The 24,284-nt window shown below is 41.4% G+C and overlaps 1 protein-coding gene across 2 annotated transcripts in view; it reads left to right on the top strand.

Moving 5' to 3' along the window:
* Window positions 1-597: 597 nt before the first annotated feature.
* The window catches only part of GFRA1 (GDNF family receptor alpha 1), a 122,528-nt gene continuing 98,841 nt past the window's right edge, over window positions 598-24,284 (top strand). The window contains exons 1-3 of one of the 2 annotated variants that reach the window (XM_075611991.1): window positions 598-1,274; window positions 5,597-5,899; window positions 12,513-12,596. In XM_075611991.1, coding sequence (XP_075468106.1) covers window positions 1,235-1,274; window positions 5,597-5,899; window positions 12,513-12,596 — 427 coding nt within the window. In that variant the 5' untranslated portion in view covers window positions 598-1,234. The remainder of the gene's footprint in view (window positions 1,275-5,596; window positions 5,900-12,512; window positions 12,597-24,284) is intronic. The other variant, XM_075611990.1, reaches the window with a different exon arrangement.

Below are 24,284 nucleotides of genomic sequence, written 5' to 3'. Positions count from 1 at the left end.
TCTGTAGAATTGATAAAACTGACTGACCAGGGATAAGGAAAATAAACACAATAGGAAATAAGAACAGGGGGAAACAATTTCATTCCCTACTGGGGGAAATTAACAACTCCAGTACACAGGGGAAAGAGAAGCACATAGAACAAAGCCATGTAAGGCTGGAGGTAAGAGGCTGTGATATCTTTTACACTAGATCAAATGATGTATGTATATCTTTATTTATATATCGCCACCCATGTACATAGCCCGTCACAGTAATAATACAAGACATAATAATATAACACATAATGGGAATAAGTGCTTCGGACATGAAAGTAACATTAGAAAAAGAAGTCCCTGTCCCAAAGAGCTTACAATCTAAGTGTCCTTTTTACTCTTTCCTGTGCCAGATCCATGCATTCCTTCCCATATTAAAAATAATATCATGCTCTGAGCCTCTCCCCAATCTACATTTTACTTTGTTTGCATACTTAATCCCTTTCACTCCCCAATGCTCCCCAAACCTGAAATCCCCCACCCCCATAATATCACCTCTCCTTCCAGCCTCTCCCCCCACCCTTACAACTTCTTTCCTCTCAACACCACCCACTCCTCCTCCGTCCAGTTTCACATCAGGACTACAGTATACAAAAGCAAGAGAGTAGCCTCTCTTCTCCCTAATCCAACCACCACCCCGAAGCTCTGACCCCCTCCAAGTCTCTTCCCTTGTGTCCAGGTCTCAGTCTCTCCAGATCAGGGCTGTGGGTGAGAAGCACTCTCTCTCTTTCTCTCTATCTCTCCCCCCTCTTTCTCTCTCTCCCCCTCTTTCTGACTTGGAGGCGGTAGTGTTGCTTGCTCTAAGTGCAATAAGCATTGCCACCCTCTCTTCAGTCTGGAGCGATCTTTGGAGGAAGAGCAGCCAACCTGCTTTGGAATTGAATCTCCTGGACTCGTTCTCTGCTCCTAACCTCTGGTTTTTCATTGTTTGGTTGTTATTTTTCTGTAGAGAGAGATTTCAGCAGGATCTGGGTACCTGGAAAGTCCATTCTCCTGCATCAAACCCCCCCCGTGTGCCTGGTACAGGGGCTGCAAGGTGCTGACACACTGGGCTCCCTGTGTTACTTGGATCTGGCTTCTATCTATATGGATGTGAACTTGGACGGTCTGGATGTTACTCTGGGGATACCTACCTGCTGATCTGATTTTTGGGGAGGGCGGCACTTAAGCGTTTTCTGGACAATTACCCGAGTACAGCACCATGTATTATTCCAGTCTTTACTTCGTGTTGCCTCTGATGGGTAAGTGTCTCATCATACAGTATAACGCCAAAGATGTGTGTGTGTGTGTGTGCTGGGGGAGAGGCTGGGGGGCTGCTGCTCATCGGGAGGTATCTCTGGCTGGAAACTCTGCTGTTACTGTCCTAGAGGCACATTTATTCTGCATGGGTTAGTGTATAGAAACAGGTCTCTTTTTTTATCCCTCATCACTCAGCTAGAGAGAGAAGTATCTGCAAAACTTTTACAAGTATATTCACACCCTGCACTAACGGCAACATATATGACATGACACACACGGTACATATGGTGTGTGTGTGTGTGTGTGTGTGTGTGTGTGTGTGTGTGTGTGTGTGTGTGTGTGTGTGTGTGTGTGTGTGTGTGTGTGTGTGTCAACATAACAAAGGGAGAGGCACACCAAGAATTTGCACACACAAATTTTTTTTGGTGTGCCTATCCCTTTGTTATTTTTGTACAGGATCCTCTAGGTACTCTTCAGCACTTTGGTGTGTGTGTGTGTACTGTGTGTACAGTATGTATGTATGTATGTATATATATATATATATACACACATATACACATACATACATACATATACACACACTTCAAAAGGCAAAAATAGTTTTTATTTTTATATATATATTAATTTTTTGCCTTTTGAAGCTTTAACAATTTCTCGGTCATGTTTCCAATCGCAAGTCTAAATAGGTAGGCTACAAACCCTCTGTTCTTTGGTTATTGTCCATGTGTGTTTATTATAGTATCCCATATATGTCCCAGTTTAAGAGCTGCAGACAAAGCGAGGGCAGTGTGGCTGCTGCTGCTACTGCTTCATTGTTACACTGTTATGGGGAGTTGATGAATAGGCTGAAGATGTTGGTAGCAAAATGAAGCTAATGCGCGTTTGCTCTTATAAGGGATCTTTCCTAGGGATGCACATTTGTACAAACTTACATTGTGTGGGATAGTGGGAGCCTTTTGTTCATGTCCCTTTACTCTCTGTATATCTGTATACTGTACTTGTCTTTCTTCCTCCTCTCTCTGTGTGCATATGATCACACACACACACACACACACACACACACACACACACACACACACACACACACACACACACACACACACACACACACACACACACACACACACACACACACACACACACACACACACACACACACACACACACACACACACACACACACACTCTCTCTCTAACTCTCGATGGATGAATTACTTCTTGGTAAAACATTTGATAAATAAATGTGTGTGTGTTGTCTCTGTCTATATATTTATATCTAAATATATAAATACTGTACACTGAATATAGTATACATATATTGTACAAAACACACACACACACACACTATACTGTACATGCACACACACAGGATATGTTTCCATTTGTGTGCGTGTGTGAACTAAGGAATTATGGATGTGTAAAGTGATGTGACTCCTACTGTATATGCAGACTGAACAGTGATATTTGATGCACACTGTCTGTGCTATGAGTATGGCACATGCTGCTGGAAGTACATGACTGAAGTACAGTATAAGTAAGCTTAGTCACTTTAACCAGACTTGAACTACTTGAAATAAATGGAGAGTTACAGTACAAAATAGGGATCTACACCTTAAACTTATCCCTTGATCTACGGTGTTAATTCAAAGTGTAGGCAATCCTTGAAAATCAGCTATTTCCTAGCAGCTGCTGGCATATAATGTTAATTTTTTGGCTCCAGGTATGGCACAGTATGAGCAGATCTCTCAGTTCTTTCTCAGATGCCCCACACTTGCTAGGTGTTACCCAAACATCACATCTCAGCTCTTTATTTAGATTTAGGATCTGTATGCCATGTCTGCTGTTTTTGCATCTTTTTTGGCATCAAAATTAAAGTTGCAGTAAGCGAAAACATTGTTAGATTTTTAATTAAAGCTATGAAATATTCAAACATTACAGTAGGCAAGTAACGAAAATGCAGCCTTCTGTTTTTACACCTTGTACAGTATGTGAATGTGATATGATTCTGTGAAAATATATATATATATATATATATATATATATATATATATATATATATATATATATATATATATATATATGTGTGTGTGTGTGTATATGTGACATATACAGTAGAGTGGGACAGCTTGTGTACCTGGTTTCAGAGTAATAAATACAATGTATGTGATCCTGATGTTACAGTGGGTTAGATGTCTCTGATGCTTAGGTGGTATTGATTAGACCTGCAGTACAGTATGTGTCCCAGATGTTTGTATGGACAGTGCTAGTGGTAGGTGCTCCTGATTTTTTTTGTGGGATGAAAGGGGTGATAGTTACAATTTAACAGATTAGTTGAAGGGATAAGATATGTATAGCATGTGCTAATTATCTTTCGGTGGGAGATCATTAAAACATAATGTGTGGAATACATTCCCAATTACTGTGTAAGAGAGGTGAGAAGTACTGTATACGACCATGTTAAAGTGTTAATGTGCTAAGGTGTGAGTATTATATGTGTTTATGATGGAAGTGGTGACATAATATCTTGTATTTATTTTGTTTCTTTTAATTCCAAATAATGAATACAGCATCTAACCAATCCTACTGCTCTAACCACTGTGGCAGCATGCGAAGAGAACAGGGGACAAAAAAGTAATTTGATTATTATACCCAATTGCAGGAGGGAAATCTTAGGGAAATAAACTGATTTGCTGTACATCACTAATAGTTAATATACAGTACAGCAAGGGGCAGAAACTGAACCCTCAGCCTTGTGCATTTAGATCATGTCATGAATAGAGATGGGCGAATCCGTCCAAATCCATTTCTCGGATTTTCTCGCATTTTCCCCCTAATATTTATTTATAAAATATTTTACCAGGAAGTAATACAGTGAGAGTTACCTCTCGTTTTCAAGTATGTCCTGGACATAGATAATATGTCAAATAATACATGGTTAAAAATACAGTTACATAAATGAACAGGGTATACATTATATACAATACATTGCATGCACAATATCCATTTCGCAGTGTTATTTAGTCAGTTTTAATCTGCGCTGATTAATCGAAATTTACCATTGGATTGAAGCATCCAATTGGATTTGTAGAATCCAATCCGCGGATTCAGCGATCCGTTGGCGGATTCTTAAAAATCCATCAACGGTTTGCTGCATCCGCGGATTGGATTCTACAAATCTGTCCACAGGTTACGCAATCCACAGAGTGCATTGGTAATAATAATAATAATTCCGCAAAACGCGATGAACCCTTTTTTACTTTGATCCACGGAAGTCCGCGGACCAAAGGAAGTGGCTGACCCTCTGGGGATCATGATGCCACCTACTCACATTGCCCTCACTAGGTCTGAGTATGCTTGTGCATTACAACAGTCTTATGCACCTGATGTTTGCGTAGAGGTAATGGGATATATTTTACAGGTGTAAATGTACTATAAACTAACCAGCTGTATGGAATGAGAACCATCCCTGTGATATTTCTGTATTAAGTGGTGAATTGTATGGGTTTCTTTCTATGTCTCTGTATGAGTGGGTGAGTATCTGTCTCTGATGATGCACACAGGAATACATCTTTGATACTACAACGGGAAGAGATGTAACATATATGGGCTGTACGTCTCTGTTGGAATAGGTGGAGTGTGTGTGCTGTTGATATCTCTGTCAGAAAGGTGAGACATTTCGGTTGCCGATTCCTTCATAGGGAAACATGTGTAACAATTGTCTGTTAGGCTCTTCCCTAATTTGGATATGCAGAATACACAGGAAACACATAATGTAAACCAGGAGTGGCCAACTCCAGTCCTCAAGGGCCACCAATAACCCAAGTTTTTGGGATACGCCTGCTTCAGCACAGGTGGTTCAATCAGTGGTTCATTCTCTGACTGAGCCACCTGTGCTGAAGCAGCCTGACAGGTTGGTGGCCCTGATCTAAATAATAAATGCATTTATTGGTGTAACATACAGATGTAGTTTGTTCAGTGTTCTCTCTGGCGTGATATGGTAAGATATATTGTGATATTCTGCACTAATATTGCCTGTGAAGATTATGGAAACTGATATTCAGAGTCATTCTGGGATACGTTGTGTTATCCGGGGCAAATGTCACATATTACGTCTGTACCACAAAAATAAGTGCAACTGATGTTTTGGTGCCCAAACTGGAGACTTCTACGTCACACTATAAACCTACATAGCCTGTTCCTACACATATTACAAGTCTTTTGGGTATGGTTTGCATCGTTTAGCCGCTATTTTTGCATTTTTGTATGACTTCTAAATCGTTGTCTTACCAGTGCCATCTAATGCCAACTTCTTGTGCCATTCCAGATGCCTTTCTGTGTGCCGAGGTGAGGGGGATGCCTCCTGGGGACCGCCTGGACTGTGTCAAAGCCAGCGAGCAGTGCCTGAAAGAGCAAGGATGTAGCACCAAGTACAGGACTCTCAGGCAATGTGTGGCGGGCAAAGAGAGCAACTTCAGCAAGGTCGCAGGACTAGAGGCAAAAGACGAATGTAAAAATGCAACCGAGGCTCTCAAACAGAAGTCCCTCTACAACTGCCGCTGTAAGAGGGGGATGAAGAAAGAGAAAAACTGTCTCCGGATTTATTGGAGTATGTACCAAAGCTTACAAGGTAAGTTACAAAAATCCGAAACCTATTGCTGTGTAACCAGCAAACACTGACATTTTGTATAGATTAGCAGTGCCCTTTTCCTGCCCTTTCCTTGCTTTCAGATTTGAACCTTACAGTCTTCCTTATGACATGGGAACACCTTGGCTGTGTGAGAAGCCTGCAATGCATTGCTAAGGGGGTTATAGAATGACATTGTTATAACACTGCTCTGAGTGTTTTCTTCAAGAGGTCATCCGTGATTCTTTCATTCATTAATTTCTTTAATTTTTTTCATTCGTAGTCTGGAAATATGTGCATGACACAGATCAGGCTTTTGATATATTTTAAAATGTCCGCCCTTGATTTAACTGAATGCTGATTGATAGGAAATGTGAACTTTGGAGATATACACCTCCCTTAGGCCCTTGTTTATACCTTTCAGTGGTCGAGGTTAATGTCCTGGCAGAATACTGTGTTTATTCTTTATTTTCATATAAAACATTTGACTTGGAAAAATACATTGAGAGTTACCTCTTGTTAACAAGTATGTCCTGTTCACAAAATAAAGTTGACACTATTGCAAGTTGCTGGCACTTCCTAAAATAAAAGGGAGTCTATTGTATGTGAAAATACTGCCACCGAAATTCAAACACATGGAGGCCTAAGTATGTCAACTTACAAGGACCAAAGAGAATGGATGGTTTTGGAGCCAATAAAATAGCATTTTGTACCGCGCTGCGTTGACGGTTTACAAATAAGTGATAATAGTCATGTAAATGGGAAAGTGCCAATTTATTAATGTGGCGCTATTGAAGTCTATGAGGTGACGGTGTTAAATATTCGTGAGACTAATTCCAAATCACTGAGACCCACAGAAAATTGACAGGTCTTGATATGTGAGGCCCATGGCCTTTGTCCTTCCCCAATTCCGACCCTTGATTCCATTAAAGGCAGCTCTTTGTAACAGATTTGAAATTGAGGGTTTGACCTTATGATTTAATTCCCGTTGTGTGCTGCTCCTTCTCAGCTGCAAGAGCAGAGCCCTTTCTTCAGGCCACAGAACAGATGGCTGGAGGATCTGCTCCTGTCCTCCAGAACCCTCTAAGAAAAGAGCTCCCCAGGGGGACATGGCTGAATTTTGTAAACAGATGTCAAAAGATTAGGACATTAGCAGAACAGGAATAAAGAAAAAAACACACAGCAACAATCGTCTTGTAGATATTACCAATAAGGCTTGTGTATTGTAAGGCTGTGAAGAGTGTAATATATATGCTTTCAAAAAGTAAGCCCTACACCTACACAAGACATCACTATGGCAGGAGGGAGGCTCAAAAGTGTGTTAAGGGGTTGGGGTGGGGGGGGGGGGGGGGGGGGTTGTAGCGTGAACATACAGTAAACATCATGGAGGTAGCCATCTTAAATGTGACCCATCAAAAATACATGACATTTAGTTGTTGTTGAGTGGCTACAGCACTCGTATTTAAGTGTATTAATTCAACTTCTACAATAGAACTGCAGATCCTTTTCTTATTACAATTAAATGTGAGTGCATCATTACATCTTAACTGAAATACTGGAGGTCAGAGGAAGATCTAGAGAAAATAATATCAATTACTGTAGTATATCAGTTTTGTACCTTGGCAAAAAAAAAAATGACAATCTTTTTATTGCCCCAGTAAAGTATAAGCTGATGGGAAACTGGAGACATTACATTGGTGCAAAACGTACATAAATGCCCCACCTGTGACCTGAGGAAATAAGTTTGTTAATATAAAATGTAGTTATTCTATTAAAAGGATCATAAAGCACAGATGGGTTGATACCCTCCTCTGTACTACTTCTATAGGTAAACAATGCTTGAATAACTATAAAAATCCAACTGGATTTAACCCGTTCACAACAGGAGCCATTGGATTTAGAGCCAAAGGAAAATGGTTTCATGAATACTGTATATTGATACACTATTGTCTAACCATTATTTCCAGCTGTCTTTTGTATCCACTGACAAATCAATTGTATTGAATACCATGCGCCTCTGGAATCTGCTACAGACCATGTTCATTATAAATCTGAATTGAATACTCATGGGGATCCTACATAATTGAAGGTTTAAAATCAAACTGCTGTCATAAGAAGCATATAAAGAGACACCCTTCATATAATAAGATTTATTTGTGAGTAGAGGTGCACAGATGTGGACATTTCTTATGGTCATAACTGATATTTTACTGTATACCGTACAAAAATAATAGCACTGTTGAAGGGTGATGAAGACTTCAAAAAATTACATTATTTGTGCATTTTTCTGTATGGCTACTTAACCCTTTAATGCTCTCTGCCCCCCCGTACGAAAGGGGCCATGATACATTTTCTGTGACCATTTAAATTGTTTTTATGTATTTAAAGGAGCAATCCAAGGCATTAATTTATTATTTGCGAAAAAAAAATTCTTTACAGGGGATGGAAGCAGGTGTTGTCCGGAGATGAACCCCATTCATTTCAGCTCAGGGGACCCCCTGCTTCCAGAATATTTACCTCCGAAGGAGGTGCCAGTATCCCTCTGCTTTTTAAAGCTCCCACGTAACGTGGGCCAATTGGAAGCTGCACCGGGTGACGTCATGGCTTCCTATTGGCCCGCATGGTGCGGGAGCTTTAAAAGCGGCCATTACGTGATCCCGGTTAGCTGAGCAAAGCTACTACCAGCACCTACTATGGAGGTAAGTATCTCTATCTCCGGAAGCAGGTGGTCATCTGAGCTGAAATTAACTGGGTTCAGCTCTGGAGACCCCTGTTTCAATACAATGTAAAAACAACAAAAAACTCTGATAAAAATTTTTTTGGCTTGGACTGCCACTTTAATTGTTATGCTAAGTTTTTGACATCTGATCTCAGACGCGCTAATAGAGAGGGTTGGGGTTCCTTACAATGCATCTGATCTCAGGCACATTATTAGAGAGAGTTGGGGTTCCATACAATGCATCTGATCTCAGGCGCGCTATTAGAGAGGGTTGGGGTTCCTTACAATGCGTCTGATCTCAGACGCGCTATTAGAGAGGGTTGGAGTTCCCTAGAATTTCCCCATATAATTATTGGATTCCTTAACAACAACAAAAAATTGAAAACAACTTTCTTACTGTGACCACAGCTTGTTAATTTCTGTGCTTCTAGTAAGCCGTTCATACTTGTGCACTGCAATCTTGAAATAACCCTAAAAGTCTAAACCTCCCTAAAGCTAAGGCCCCGCTGCCTCAGACCACGCGCCCGCACTGCAGACAGGCGGTGCGTGGAGAGGCACTTGACCGCTATCTGCGGTCTGTAGGGAGTGGGAGCGGCGGCTGGGGGGGGGGGGGGGCGTGGTTTGAGCGGGGGTCTCCCGGGCTGCAGGAGGGACCCCCCACATGCCCTCTGCTGCTCTCCCTACTACTCCCCTCCCGCGGATGGCTGCAGCGGGGGTCGGTCTGCCGGGCTGCAGGAGGGAGCTGCTGCCGGCTGTATGCTGGAAGGTAAGCAGCTCCCCCCCACACATGCCCCCCTCTCCGTGCTGATCCCTCCGTCGGTCCGTCTGTCCCTCCTCCAAAACACACACACACACATATATATATATACATACACACACATATACATACACACACTTCCCCCCCTACCTTTTGGAGGTGGGGGAAGCTCTGACAGCTCCAGCCCCCGCCACTGATAGGTTCACCAGCGCACCACGTGACGCGTCACCGCTCGGGATCGCAATTCTCTTGCATCCCCTGGTGGCTGACGCGTCACAGCGCGTAGTGAGCCATGCAGCCAGGGTGGACTGGGACCGGCTCGGGAGGATACCCCTGCTGGTGAGGAACGTGCACGCAGCCGCGCGTGCCGCCGGACACAGCGGGACCAAAGCCTAAGAGGTTACACCAAATATGGACTCTGGATGTCAACACAATTCATGTAAAGATGTTACCTTGTTATGAAATGTTTTGATACAAGTAACGCGGTGATATAATACAACTGAATCCCGTGGAAAATACTGTGCTATGTTATGACATACTGCAATACACTGTGCAAACATTAACACTAATTCCCAAAGAAGAGACCTGTGATGTGTTGTGATGTATTGCGATATTTTGTGCCAAAGGCACAGGACGCATCTGTGCTTTTGTAAATTCAAACCCCTTTGGAAGATCCACTTCCTCAGAGAAGGTTTTAAATTATCTCCCCTTATTTAGTCCATTGCTCAATGAAGTCACTATTTTAAATCCAGTCCTGTGCACAGTTAATTTTGGGGGCTTTGAAAAGAGCACAAAAAGATCATTGAAGAAAGCTTGCCAGCAGCAAGCCCCATCTTACTCCATCGATCACTTTTGTAAAGCAGTCCTTTGTTTCACACACCCCTGCTGAACGAGATGTTCACTCTCTCTCCCCCTCCCAGGTCCTTGAGGAAGCTATCTAATCCCCCAGTTTTGTTTCAAAAGGAGGGGGATTGTGGGTTATAATACCCAAGGGCCACATGCACAATATCAGGCAGATGATTTAACCCCAAAGTGCATAGTGTAGCATTGCACTGTTAATCCCTTTGGATCAATGGGTTAACAGTATTCTTGCTGCATTGTTTCCATGAAAATCTATCATTTTGTTTACTTCTAATATAGGAGTGGCTTACTTCAGTCCCCAAGGGCCACCAACAGGTCAGGTTTTACGGATATCCCTGCTTCAGCACAGGTGGCTCAATCAGTGGTTCAGTCAATGGCTGAGCCACTGATTGAGCCACGTGTGCTAAAGCAGGGATATCCTTAAAACCTGACCTATTGGTGGTTCTTGAAAACTGGAGTCGGTCACCCCACATCTAATATATTTTATTTGCTTCCAGCAATGCATGACAATAGTTACATATATTTACGATATACTCCTCCTGCGGATACATACACGTTATTCCTTTTTTGTAACCTGTGCTTTGCTGGTGTCCTTTCCTACACAACATAATCAGGGAAGGGGTTAACTGTGTCAATGATTTGCCATTAAAGAGTTAAACAAGTTACTGGCTGCTTGCGGAAATGGCGATGTAAAAGCCAGGGCATCATATCCATCAAGATTTTAGTCAATTAATTTCTCTTGTATTGATTGCCATTGGTGAACTAAAGCAAATGCTATATAAAATGGAGGTATAATTGAACCTGGTCTGTCATGTGTTGCTTGGTAATCCATCAAAGCAACACAGCTCACCCGTAAATGCCCGTAAAGCAGGGATGGGCAACTCCAGTCCTCAAGGGCCACCAACAGGTTAGGTTTCCAGGATATCCCTTCTGCAGCACAAGGGGGGTGCAGTCTTTTTATACTGAGCCACTGATTGAGCCACCTGTGCTGAAGCAGGGATATCCTGAAAACTGGCCCTTGAGGACTGGAGTTGCCCACCCCTGGGCTAAAGGGTCCCTTACAAATAGAGATGGCCGAATCCGTCCACATCCGTTTCGTGGTGTAAAATCCGCAAACGGATTTAATCAATTTTAATCCGCGAGGATTCATAAAAAACCGCCATGGGATCCACATCCGTGGACGGATTTGTAGAATTCAATCCGCGGATTCAGCATTCCTTTGACGGATTGTTAAGAATCCAAAAACAAATAGCTGAATGCACGGATTGGATTCTAAAAATCCGTCCACGGGTTGCGGAATTCGCAGAATGTATTGGTAATAATAATAAAATATCTGCAAAACGCCAATCGCCCTTTTTGAGATTGATCCGCTGAAATCCCCGGACCAAAGAAACCGATCCGCTGCTGATCCAAATTCACTACAAAATGTTGCCCATCTCTACTTACAAAGGGACATACAATGGGACAGGCTTTAACGGACTCAGATAATTAAACTGTGCAACTGAGTTACTTTATTTAGCAATTCTGATAGAGGGTTCAGACGTGTTACAAAAAGTGAAACCATTAGGCTATATCACTGCTCCTGACACATGACAGATCCACATATGAATTATAATTTCTTTACTTTTTGCCTATATACATTTTATATATGTATTACCTTGCTGTGGCCAGCAATTATTATTGGCGCAGTCCCACTTAGCTTTTTCCGACATAAATTGCCCTTTCTTCCTCTTTTTCATACTAAATAACATCATTGGGAAATCCTCCAACCGTGTTCTATTCTGGAGAAATAGAAGTCTAATTTTTTTGGGGTGGAACTTTACTAGCGGCTTTATAACTAATCTGTAACTGTTGAATTGCTGCAGTATTCTTGACCTAGTTGGGTGTTGGCGTCTAACTAGCCAGAAACAGAAGCAGCATGCATTGCATATTCTGCCATACTTGGCATTCTTTGTGCTGTTAGGTTTTAAAGTTCACATAATATAAACACATCTTAAATTATTAAGCAACTGCGAAAAATTGTATTAAGGATGGTACATTGCTGAGTGCTTTGAATCCATTGTAACTACAACATATTGCTAAGTGGGATTGCATTTCACACACAACTGTTGATTTTCAGTTGTGTGATGTGACTGACAGAATTAAAGGTACATTTGTAATTACATTGTATGCCTAAGTAATAGGGCGTGAATGTATTTACTGCTGTTAAAACCTAGACTGGACTAGGAAAATGTGGTGGAGAAATGTAAACATGTGTCTCTCTTTGGTGCTGCCTTTAGGTAACGAATTGCTTGAAGATTCCCCATACGAACCTCTTAACACCCGGTTGTCTGACATATTTAGACTGGATTCCGCAATATCAGGTAAGAACTGCTTGCGTTGTGTAGGGTGTAAAGTTTGCACCGACATATAATGTTTTTATGAAACCCTCCCTACAGTGTCATAGCTGCTAAATAGTTATTACCCTTTTTAGTTTTACATAGATTTACATTGTATTTAGGAATGGACGTTTGTCCCTGACATTGCTAGAAGTAACCCAGAGGATTGCCTAATGGGGTAACCCGCTGGCCATATGAAGTGAATGTGTGGTCATAACGGACTATTGCGAGATCCCTCTTTTCAAAGATCATCTCAAACTTGGGAGCTTACAATCTAATTGTGGAGTCATATATTCAAAGGAGACGCCATGACTTGCATTAGGCCCCATAAATTTGCCCAAGAACAATCCACATATTGGTGTGTCGGCCATTTCACAAGGCCGCCAAAGATTTGAATATTTCAGCCATTATGTTGACTCCAGTTTCGGACTGTGCTCAGATTTTAGAGTAACATTACTCAAGACTTGTCTGTAGGTGGCAGCATTATTCCCTCCATCATCTGTGCTTTCCCAACTGATATATTGCTTACAAAGGACACATCCGCACACTGTCTAGCTGTGTGACTTCCAAAGGGGGCCTGGATGTGCCTGCTTCTGTTGAAAACAGACACCCAGCTTGGAAAGAATTGTTTCCTTTGTCTCAGTGTCCGCTCACAGTGTTGAGGCCAGTCTTGTAGAGCACTTTTGTAATGCTTCTGATGACAGATTTAGCTGAGGCTTTCTAGACACTTGTTTCAGAAATTTCAAAGGATGCATCTCATTCATTGAACCAATAGGATGAATGTGTCCTGGCAATCCATTTATTTTCACATTGGGAGGCTGAAGTCATATCCTTGAACTTGGTGCAGTTGAACAGTACTTCTCAGCACTATCCTCGGGGAGCCACAGATACTCTAGGTTTTAGGAAAACCAATTAATTGGAATACATTCAGTTTACATAGAAATGTACTATTGGTTGGGTTTATTTCTGGAAAGTTTTACAGGGTTAGGATTGTGTGGAGATAATGTTCTAAACATTTCACAATCATGCAAAACCCAATTTGTGTTGTCACTGTCCCCTATTTATTATTGATGTATATGGCTCATTGTTTAATACAGAAAAGTACAAACAAGGTACTGGCTTGGGTAACCACAACAGAAATAAAAGAAAAACATAATGAGGGGGAGTATTCCTACTGTACCTTAAATAATTTGCAATGTAATAAAAAAGCTAAGTGATGGTCTATTTTGTATGTCAGCCTAAAAGCCTACATTACTTGTGTAATATTTATGTGGTTAATAAACCACCAAATCCAAATTAGCACATTAAAAGCAAAATTAAAATATTCCACTGCATCCTTATAAAGATATAAAAAAGAGCTTTAACTGAAGTTGCAATTCTGTGTTATCACTTAACTGTGTATACCAGGGGTGGCCAACTCTAATCCTCAAGGGCGACCAACAGGTCAGATTTTAAGGATAACCTGCTTCAGCACCGGTGGCTCAGTCATTGATGAGTCATTGATTGAGCCACCTGTGCTGAAGCAGGGTTATCCTTAAAACCTGACCTGTTGGTCACCCTTGACAACTGGAGTTGGCCACCCCTGGTGTGTGTTTGTGTATATATATATATATATATATATATATATATATATATATATATATATATATATATATATATATATATATATATATATATATATATATATATATATATATATATATATATATACCATATCCACACATATAAATGTGTTTTGATGACTGTCTCCATTATGAAACACTCTGTCCAACATGTTGCCAGAAATTGAATGCTGTGTTTTTCTCATGAACAAAGCTGTATAATATGCATCACATTCTTCCTTCTCCATACCAAAGCAATGACTATAAAAGCTTTCTTCCATCTCACGTCATTCTGAGTTATTCACATGTGCAGCAACTAGCTAAAGTGATGTTCCTTCTCGGGGTGACCTTGTAGTGTGTGAACCAGTTCCCCTTCCACTGAGTTTATACTTGTTGACATGCTCAAATAGGGTGTCCTAGAGGCACAGATCCTGGATCAGTGTCCAACTGCATGAATATTTGTCTCTTAAAATCTTGCTTAGTTAGGTTAAGTCTATACTCAATTTCCACATTTTGTTTTCTTTGACCTTATGGAGCTTCTGACGTATACAGCTGGGGGAATAAAAGTTATGGTGACGTTTGCACTTTTTTAATTGGTCGAATGCACCACCCCCATGACCGGCATTTTAATTGTCCAAATGCAAACAAAATGTTCCGTTCAGTGATGTGTCTGTACTGTGAGTGGGGATTTTTAATCTTTATTTTTCTGTGCATGTGTCTGAGGTATTATTTGCAGTCAAACAACTACAACAGAATAATATATGGAAATATTTCCACGCTTCGCGTATGGTAAATAAATTCCAGACAAAGAACGTTGCTGAATTTGTACTGATGTCAAGCTGCGGTAATAGAATTTGTATGGAACTTGATGACTTAATATTTCATGTGAAAGATACATTTCTAAAAAAAAAATAATAAAAATCAGATACAGTAATATGAGCTTGGGACAATTTAATCACTTTTAGCTCTGTGGGCAAAGAACGCAATTTTGCTTGGAAAGAGTCAGAAAACATAAATTTTCTTCCCTTGTAGTACATTTTGTGACAGATGTGCATTATTGAAATCCCCTGATGCCATTATATTGTGAGAACTAGGAAAATGTGGCCTGGACATTCTGCATTGCAATTGGTCGGTTCCTGGTCCACAGTCTATTCTTAACCCATTACCTGCTGGAAGACTGCTCCAGGTTATGCATACGTTTCAAAATCAAAGAATTGGATGCGTGTTAATAAGTTGATCAAACTATGTGCATTTTCAGTAGGAGAAACCCAGGTAATATTCTTCAGGCTGGGACCAACTGGCTTTGTGTTCCTGTAAGTCAGCATTTGAAGGCTGATGGCCAAGTTATATCGGTCATGGCTTTAGCATAAGGGCATAGCAGTATTATGTGTGGGGTCTACCGATCTAGCAAGCTTCATTATCTTTAAGTGCATTGTGGTGGGATACTGTATGTCGTGATATTCTGCACTATAACAGAGAAAACAGTGTCACGTGCTATGTCCTGTGTGGGTGTGACCCTGTTATACTTGACAAAGGGATTCAATTTTCTTGTCTAAGGAAATCAGTGAAATTTGCTATGTATATTTGGGGAAGTTTCAGGTTTCTCGATTCCTTCCCATTACCAAACTCCAATTTGCCTGTAGTCTAAGGACATTGCAATAGCACCCAATTTTCACACATTAGTACTAACATATATACAGTGCCCTACATTGCATATCCTCTCTCAACTCCCACTGTAAACCATCCTACTACAAATTGTATGTACAGTACCTAGGAAAAGAGCTTCTTTTGTTCTGGGCCAGAGGATGTCAGTGATGAATGAGGGAGGCTGGTGAGAGCGCTGCAATCCAAGTAGACATTGGTTTGTTTTTGTTTTTAAATAGGATTGAAGCAGGGCGTCTTCGGAGCAGAACCACATTAATGTCAGCACTGGGGACTCCCTGTTTCCGGAGATACTTACATCTGTAGTAGGTGCGGTAGCCACTCCGTTCGGCTAGCAGGGATCACATAATGGGTGTTTCTCAAAGCTTCCACGCCCTGTGGGCCAATAGGAAGCCATGATGTCATTCGTTGCGGCTTCTTATTGAACCACATGACGGGGGCTTTAAACTGTGCAGATACAGGCACCCCCTTTGGAGGTCTGTATCTCAGAAACAGGGGGTCCCCGGAGCTGAAATTAAAGGTGCTTAGCTCCGGTGACCCTCTGCTTCAAACCTATGTTAAAAAAAAATAATTAAAAAAGTGCATGAATTTCTCCTTCACAGAGGCAAACTGTTTTTTTGCTTTAATATATGCAGCCTTGGATTACCTTTATTGAAAACAAATTACCTAAACTGCTGATTGATTAGTTTTCCCGTGATCGATCAGCAAAAATCCTGCTTCCCAGGGTTCACTAAATGGCTGCCTTTCAGTTTCGATCAATCCTTCATTCAGTCTAACTCAGCAGCTACAATGTATCCTGATATTACTAAGGTAAAATTACCTATTGTTACAGTTTGCAGCTCAAACGTCTGGGAATATTGGCAATAAATGATCACAAACAGCAAAGAGTTGCAAAGATCTTACACTGCCGTGGAAGTGTGCAAACACCTGCTATTGAAATCAAAGGATGCTCAGTATATTAAAACTCATGAAAATGGCATTGAGTTGAATATAACATTTTTTAGTAAGTATTATTTAATACTACAGAACTGATTTATTTTAAAAAAAACATACATTTCATGAAATTGCAATGAAAGTTAAGGAAAATTGCATGACTTGCTCATTTAAAACTGGAGAGAGGGCGTATAGAAGATTTCAGCAGTTACATTAGATGGGCTGGTGGTGAGTTTATTTCTACTACAGAAAACAAAAAGCATGTGCTGTATGTGCTTCAGCCACATTCTCATCATCTGCATCCATCCACGGTACCTGAACCGTCCCTCCGTCTCATAAAGAGACAGTGCAAGTTCTTCAGTGCCATGCTAGGTAGATCTAAACAGGACACTGAAAGCACAGGATAGCACAATACATTACCCAGTGACACAATTTTATTCAGAAGTAGTTCTGAATGTTTTGCTTACAATAAGAAGCAATACAAGGTATTTACACATACATCTTTTAAATTTGGGGGTGGAACGCACTCCTATTAAAAACAACTTCTTAATGTTAGCGCAGAACAATGTGCCAGGGATAGCGGCTTGCTGATTCCACTATATATATATATATATATATATATATATATATATATATATACACACACACGTGTGCTGGGCGACTCGTTTTCAACTTTGGGGTTATTATCAATGTTTCAGGGCAGCGACCCGTATCTTGACACTGAAACGTTAATAATAATAATGTCTCTGTAAGTTCTCCCTAATTACCATTTAGACTGTAAGCTCTGCGGGGCAGGTGTTCCCTTTCCTATTGTTACTTCCATGTCTGAGTGCTTATTCCCATTATGTGTTATATTATTATGTCACATGTATTACTGCTGTGACGCGTTATGTCTTTGACTGAGCCACCTGTGCTGAAGCAAGGATATCCCTAATACCTGGCATGTTGGTGGCCCTTGAGGACTACAGTTGAGCACCCCTGGTCCAGCATACCATCTTTGTATCTTCTCACATAACATTGTCCACTCATTTCCTCCCCCTCTGACTTGTGCGGAAATAACCCTTCCTCCACCACTGTATATGAGGAGCAGAAGCGAGGACATTGCTGAAAGAAAATAAAGCCCTCCACAGATAGGAATTGTGATCTTTATCACCAGACAACAAAATGAGGTTCTCATTTCTTGCTGTCCTAGTTATGAGTGACGTGACCCCGCAATGCCATAATCATGTAGGAAAAAGTAGAGAAGGGGATTATGGGGAAAAGGCGGCATCCTATTTTGTTCAGGCAGCATTTATAGCTGTTCCTTCCGCAGAATAATTGTTTCAGTGCTTTTGTGTGCCCAGAAGTTATTTAATTGTTGCTGTATGCAAGGGATTAGTTTTGGCACAACCCTGCGAGACAGCGAGCCAAAAAAAGTAGTATTCTTTGGGTGACAGTAATAAATTCATAGAATCTACACTACAACTGTCAACTACGGCTGCTTTGGCAAAGGCTTCAAAGCCAGTGAAGCACAGAACACTGCCAGACGGAGATAAGATAAAGAGTTTGCTAAAGGGGTGGTTTTAATATGTTTTCATATTATGCCGGTTTGTTTTGTTCCAAACGTACAAGCCTGATTTATTCTTTATTTGGATTTATTTAAATATAATAACCAGGCTTTATTAGTGATCATTTTAGGAAGACACCACAGGGAATTTAAATTAAAGTCGAAATCTCACTTTGGCCGGGTTTCATCAAGCCGCGGTGTAGGGTATTGAACCACGATCTGACGGTAACTGCTATTGGCTTGAACGGCAGATATCTCCAGATTGGGGTGATTAATCCCCGGCTTTAAGTCAGATGTATTGGAGATACAGTAAAGTAAAATAACTGACCATGCAGCACTTTACATTTAATTAGTAACATTTCTTTTGTTTGGGGACCTGAGAGCATAACCAATATTCCTATGAGGCTTCAAAAAGAGATAGCAGATAGGCAGGTCCTTGACCTTGTAAGGTTTTGAAGGTCAAACCCAGGGCCCTGGACCTTCACACCTCCTATGATTTTTTCTTTATACTCTTCTCTACCAATACTGAAATGCTGCCCTAATGCATGGGACTCACAGGATACCAATCAAGAACAACTCTTAGCTAAAGAAACTGTTGCATATTTTCTCCCTGTTCACCCCCCCCCCCCCTTCTCTTTTTTTTAAGTTCGAAATGGTAAGGAGAAGATAAAAGGGGAATACATGAGAACAGAAGTAAAGCAAGAACACAGATATTGGAGAAGGAAATATGTATTATATCGGTGTTACTTACTATGATGCAGTCTTGCATTGTATAATCTTATCCTGATGCTATATGTTCTTCTATGCTTCCTTCTGGTCTCTCCACCTCCTTTATACAATGTATCCTGTAGGATGGTGGATTTGTGCAATAGATCCCAATAATACAATAAGGGGGATTTCAAAATGTTTGGGATAGGCACAAGACTATACTAAATATGGAACAAAAAAGTCAAGGATCAAATTGGGTCTGACGATATAGAAAAAAAATAAACTGGGTTTTACAACAGAGAGGAAAATGGGCAGAGTAGATGGACCAAGTCTTATCTGACATCAAATTCTATGAAACCAGACAGTCTTGAATAAAGCAGGAGGTGAGCAGTGGCATAGTGAGTTCATGCAGTTGAATGCAACAAATTCTCTCATGTGGAATACTGATGTGGCATTGCACAGGGCATGGCTCCTGGATCCTCAGCCTCATTTATAAGTCTGTAGCAAATTACACTGCCGGGGGAGATTGCCAACCCAAGGACGCTATGACCTAGCCCTACCAAAGATCAATAGCCCCAAACAGCAACACCTGCCAATTATTAACTTGATACTCAGTGGACAGGTCTTGTTCCGAGTTATACAAAAAAAAAATCTATAACACTCATTGAATTTCATAGAGGTCCTGAAAATATACAGTATCACAGCCTCTGGTGACTCCCCCATTTAGTATTGAAATAACTGAAAAGGGGAAGAGGAATCAAAGAAAGGGAGAAAGTGGAATCGTGGTAGGAAGGTGGGTCGGGGCAGAGGATGGCACAGTAATACAGTATTGTATTGTATTGTATGTCTTTATTTATATAGCGCCATTAATGTACATAGCGCTTCACAGTAGTAATACATGTGGTAATCAAATAAATAACAGACAATATAAATAACAGATTATGGGAATAAGTGCTTTAGACATAAAAGTAACATTAAGGAAGAGGAGTTCCTGCTCCGAGGAGCTTACAGTCTAATTGGTAGGTAGGTAGAACGTACAGAGACAGTAGGAGGGAGTTCTGGTAAGTGCGTCTGCAGGGGGCCAAGCTTTATGTATCATGTGTTCAGAATATCCACAGTGCTATTCATATGCTTCTTTAAGCAATTGTGTCTTAAGGTGGGTTTTAAAGGTGGATAGAGAGGGTGCTAGTCGGTTACTGGGGGGAAGGGCATTTCAGAGGTGTGGGGCAGTCAGTGAAAAAGGTTTAAAGCGGGAGAGGGCTTTAGATACAAAGGGGGTAGAAAGAAGACATCCTTGAGAAGAACGCAAGAGTCTGGATGGTGCATAATGAGAAATTAGGGCTGAGATGTAAGGAGGGGCAGAAGAGTGTAAAGCTTTAAAAGTGAGGAGAAGAATGGAGTGTGAGATGCGGGATTTGATCGGAAGCCAGGAGAGGGATTTCATGAGGGGAGATGCTGAGACAGATCTAGGAAAGAGTAGAGTGATTCTGGCAGCAGCATTTAGGATAGATTGTAGGGGAGACAGATGAGAGGCAGGAAGTCCGGACAGCAGGAGGTTACAGTAATCAAGACGGGAGAGAATGAGGGCCTGAGTCAGAGTTTTAGCAGTCGAGCAACAGAGGAAAGGGACGTTAAATGTTGAAACATGGGTGAAATCCTTCACCGCGTACCTCTCTTACACAGCATGGGGTAAATACAGCTCTGGGTACAATGTGTGGTATGTGTGGAAGCTGTGTTAGGATTGGATGTGTACCACACCTACACTGTACATGGCCATGTGCCATGGTGGTTACCCTATTCTGTATCAGTATGTTGTGAATAATTGGACCTTGGCACCTATTCAGTGCCAACGCTTACATATATTACCAGAACAAGTTGCTTTGTTCCATATGATTTAGACACTTACTTAAAAAACACAGCCCTGTGTGTGGAATGTAAGTTGGATACGTTCAATTTGCATCAGTTGCTATCTGCTATGGTGGAGAGGTTATAACAGCAGTGGCATGTTGTCCATATACTAGATCAGGCCTGCACAACTCCAGTCCTCGAGGGCCGCAAACAGGCCAGGTTTCCAGGATATCCCTACATCAGCACAGCTGGCTCAATTAGTGGCTCAGTATGACTGAGTCACTAATTGAGCCAGCTGTGCTGAAGTAGGCATATCCTGAAAACCTGGCCTGTTTGCGGCCCTCGAGGACTGGAGTTGTGCAGGCCTGTATTAGATGATTGTGAGGTTATTGATAAGTGTTGAAGTGATGACATTCAAAGAAGGTGTACATTACAGATATGAATGCATCACTGTTTATTGTAAGTAACCCCTCTAAATCGGCTGAAAACATACACTACAATTAGCCATGGAACAAGAACAGTGCATATAGTTCTGGTGATGGCAGCAAGAGCAGACCAATGACATTAATGCATAGCCTTCCGTCAATCTGTTGTTATCTAGCATTGTTACAGCCTGCATTGCCCAGATATTGTGCACTAGTGGAAGTGTTCAAGGCTGATGAATGGAGCAAGTCCAGGTGTTATCATGGGGTTTAAATATTGTTAATAATTGATAGTGCTCATTTAAATACAACACTCAATTACAGAACTATACAAGGATGATACATGTACCAAGCACTCGGCACTTCATTATTCTACTTGTAGTGAACTAAATACAAGGTGAGCACACAGCTGCACATCCCATCAGGAGCACATAGGAAGGTATTAGCAGAAGACACCAAGTAAATTAATACTCATTATTATTTGTGAACTCTGTGTGAACGAACACACAAACACTATTATTTATAAGGATCCCAAATGCAGGGGGCACCTTCCAGTCCATGAATATCCTGATTCATCAACGTAATCCTCCGACTAACCTTTCCCAATACTGCTTGCTGAACAAAAGGGGCAATACAGGTGCAGATGACTGCCAAAAAAAGAGAGTCTGCACTTTTCAATGAAAACCCTCTTTCACTGGGAATAGGCACATAATATTAGCAAAGGATTTCATCATTTAAATTATGATCTGAATTATAAGGAAAGATTAAAGTAATTTATATTTTTAATAGAAACAACGTAATTAGCCGCCAGCCCTTTAATACACGTGTTTTAGTGAGGGTTAGTTATCCAGGGTTCCTAGCTGGGGCAATTAACACAGTGCAAAAAACAGCCATTCTTGTTCTAAATAGGAAAATCATATACTGTGCATTTTTTGCTTCAGTTTCAGCCTGTTTTTAATGGGAGGTGGGGTTTTTAGTGGAATGCTACAGTTTACAATGAATTCATTGAATTTTACTGACACCTACCAATGCATGGCAAACTGCTGCAAGTTCCTTCAGGATTTTATAGCTGTTAAGATCCAAAGTCTAAAGGGACGAGGTTCTGGAGCTGCAGACAAAGAAGTGATACTTTAATAAATTAAGTCCTCAATGTGTGAGACTTCAGGGAAGTTTATGAGGCCTGCTATCCAATGACTGAGACTCAAAAGGTGGTCCACTCTTACCCCTCACATCCTCTATTGGAGAATAAGGAGACTTTCAGCCATATTGGTCTCTTATCGCATCATGTGAAAACTAAAATGGTAAAGAAAAAGAACAAATTAGGTGGGGATAAACATTTTATTGGGCCAACACATACTGTAGCTTGCAATGTGTGCATGTAACGCTTGCGCTCACCACGAACAAGGCGGGACCCTGGTACTGAGGTGGGAAAGTATGAAACTGCGCACCCACAGCAGTGGGGGCACGCCTGGAGAGTGGGTTGTCAGCATAGCTGGGTCTGGATTGGAGAGATCGGGTTAGTTCAGATACTTGCCGGAGTCCGTAGGCGGAGCCAGTGGGATGGTCGGAGTCCGTTGTGCCACGGTCGGGGGTTGGAGCCAGGAGATTGGTAGAGTGTCCGTAAATCGTGATCAGGGATGGAGAGGTGCGGGTAGTCAGAGGCAATCCGGGGTCGTTATCCAGAGCGGGTCCAATAGTCAAGCCGGGGTCTTCTCCCAGAGGGGGTCCTATAATCAAGCCTGGTCGGTACACAAGAAAGCAACAGAGAGACAGCAACAAGGCACAGCAAACACAGGAACACAAAGCTACACAGGTGAAAGTGAAAGTTTTTTTATGTAAACAGGAACCAATGAGGCTGGGGGCGGACCAGAGGCGCGGCCTCTGCGGAGGCATGGATAGGCTGCAGGAGACAAGTGGGCATTTAGGAACTTGCCACGCAGCTGGGGAGCGGTGCACGACATCACGTGTGTGCGTCACGCGTGACAGACACGCAACGCGACCGGGGGGTGGAGCCAAGCTCTTTGGCACGGAGTGAAGAGCTGCAGGTGCGCGTGTGCTCTGTAAACAGGGCGGGGGAGCGCGCGGCAGCAGGTAAGGAGGGAACACGATAAAAACAATACAAGTGTGCAACTCTAACGAACAAACAATGTGAGAAATAATTTGGGTGAAATATCCACTAAATACCCAGTTGAATAAAGATAACTATGTTACCAATATGGAGCATCTGCTGCTGAAATAAGGGTGGTCCAAAACCCTGAATCTAGACAAAACAAAACAAAAAACAGCGCACAACGCTCATCGTGAAATAAGAATAAACAGCTTATACTTTAAAAATAATTCAAGGTTCTGCATACATCAGAAAAAGGTATATCAAGCATGTAACTGTGACAATGACAGTTGTTACTACTTAGACATCAGGACGCATGGGGAGGGAACGTTCCTATACAACGTTCATATATTTCTACAAACTTGTGAGTGTACATTTCCTGAGGAATTTACTTCTATCAAGTCCCCCACACCCTTTCCATTAGTATTTTATATAGGATTGCACTATACTGTATGTGTTTCTCCTTTTTTTCATATAAACAACTGATGACTTGTGCTCCTTTATCTACTACATACAACGGTCATTGAGAACCAAGGAGAGAGGTTCATTTAGGTTGAGATGTTGTCATCTGTTTTAATAAGTATTATTTATTTTTTCACTTTGGATGTGCACTGTGTATTTACACAATATATTATTGTTAACTTAATTTTCATTACTTGAGCGCCGGGTGAAGTTTCTTGCCTGCAGGAATGTCTTCTGTCTACCCCTTTTGTATCTAAAGCTGTCTCCCTCCTAAAACATCTCTCATTCACTGCCCAATGCCTCTGGAATGTCCTTCCACTCAATATCCAACTGGAACGCTCTCTCTCAAGCTTTAGGACCCTTCTTAAAACGCACATCTTTAAC

The sequence above is a fragment of the Ascaphus truei genome, chromosome 8, assembly GCF_040206685.1.
Source record: "Ascaphus truei isolate aAscTru1 chromosome 8, aAscTru1.hap1, whole genome shotgun sequence".
NCBI lineage: Eukaryota > Metazoa > Chordata > Amphibia > Anura > Ascaphidae > Ascaphus > Ascaphus truei.
The sequence above is the reverse complement of the archived record's forward strand: the minus strand, read 5'-3'. Positions and strand labels throughout refer to the sequence as shown.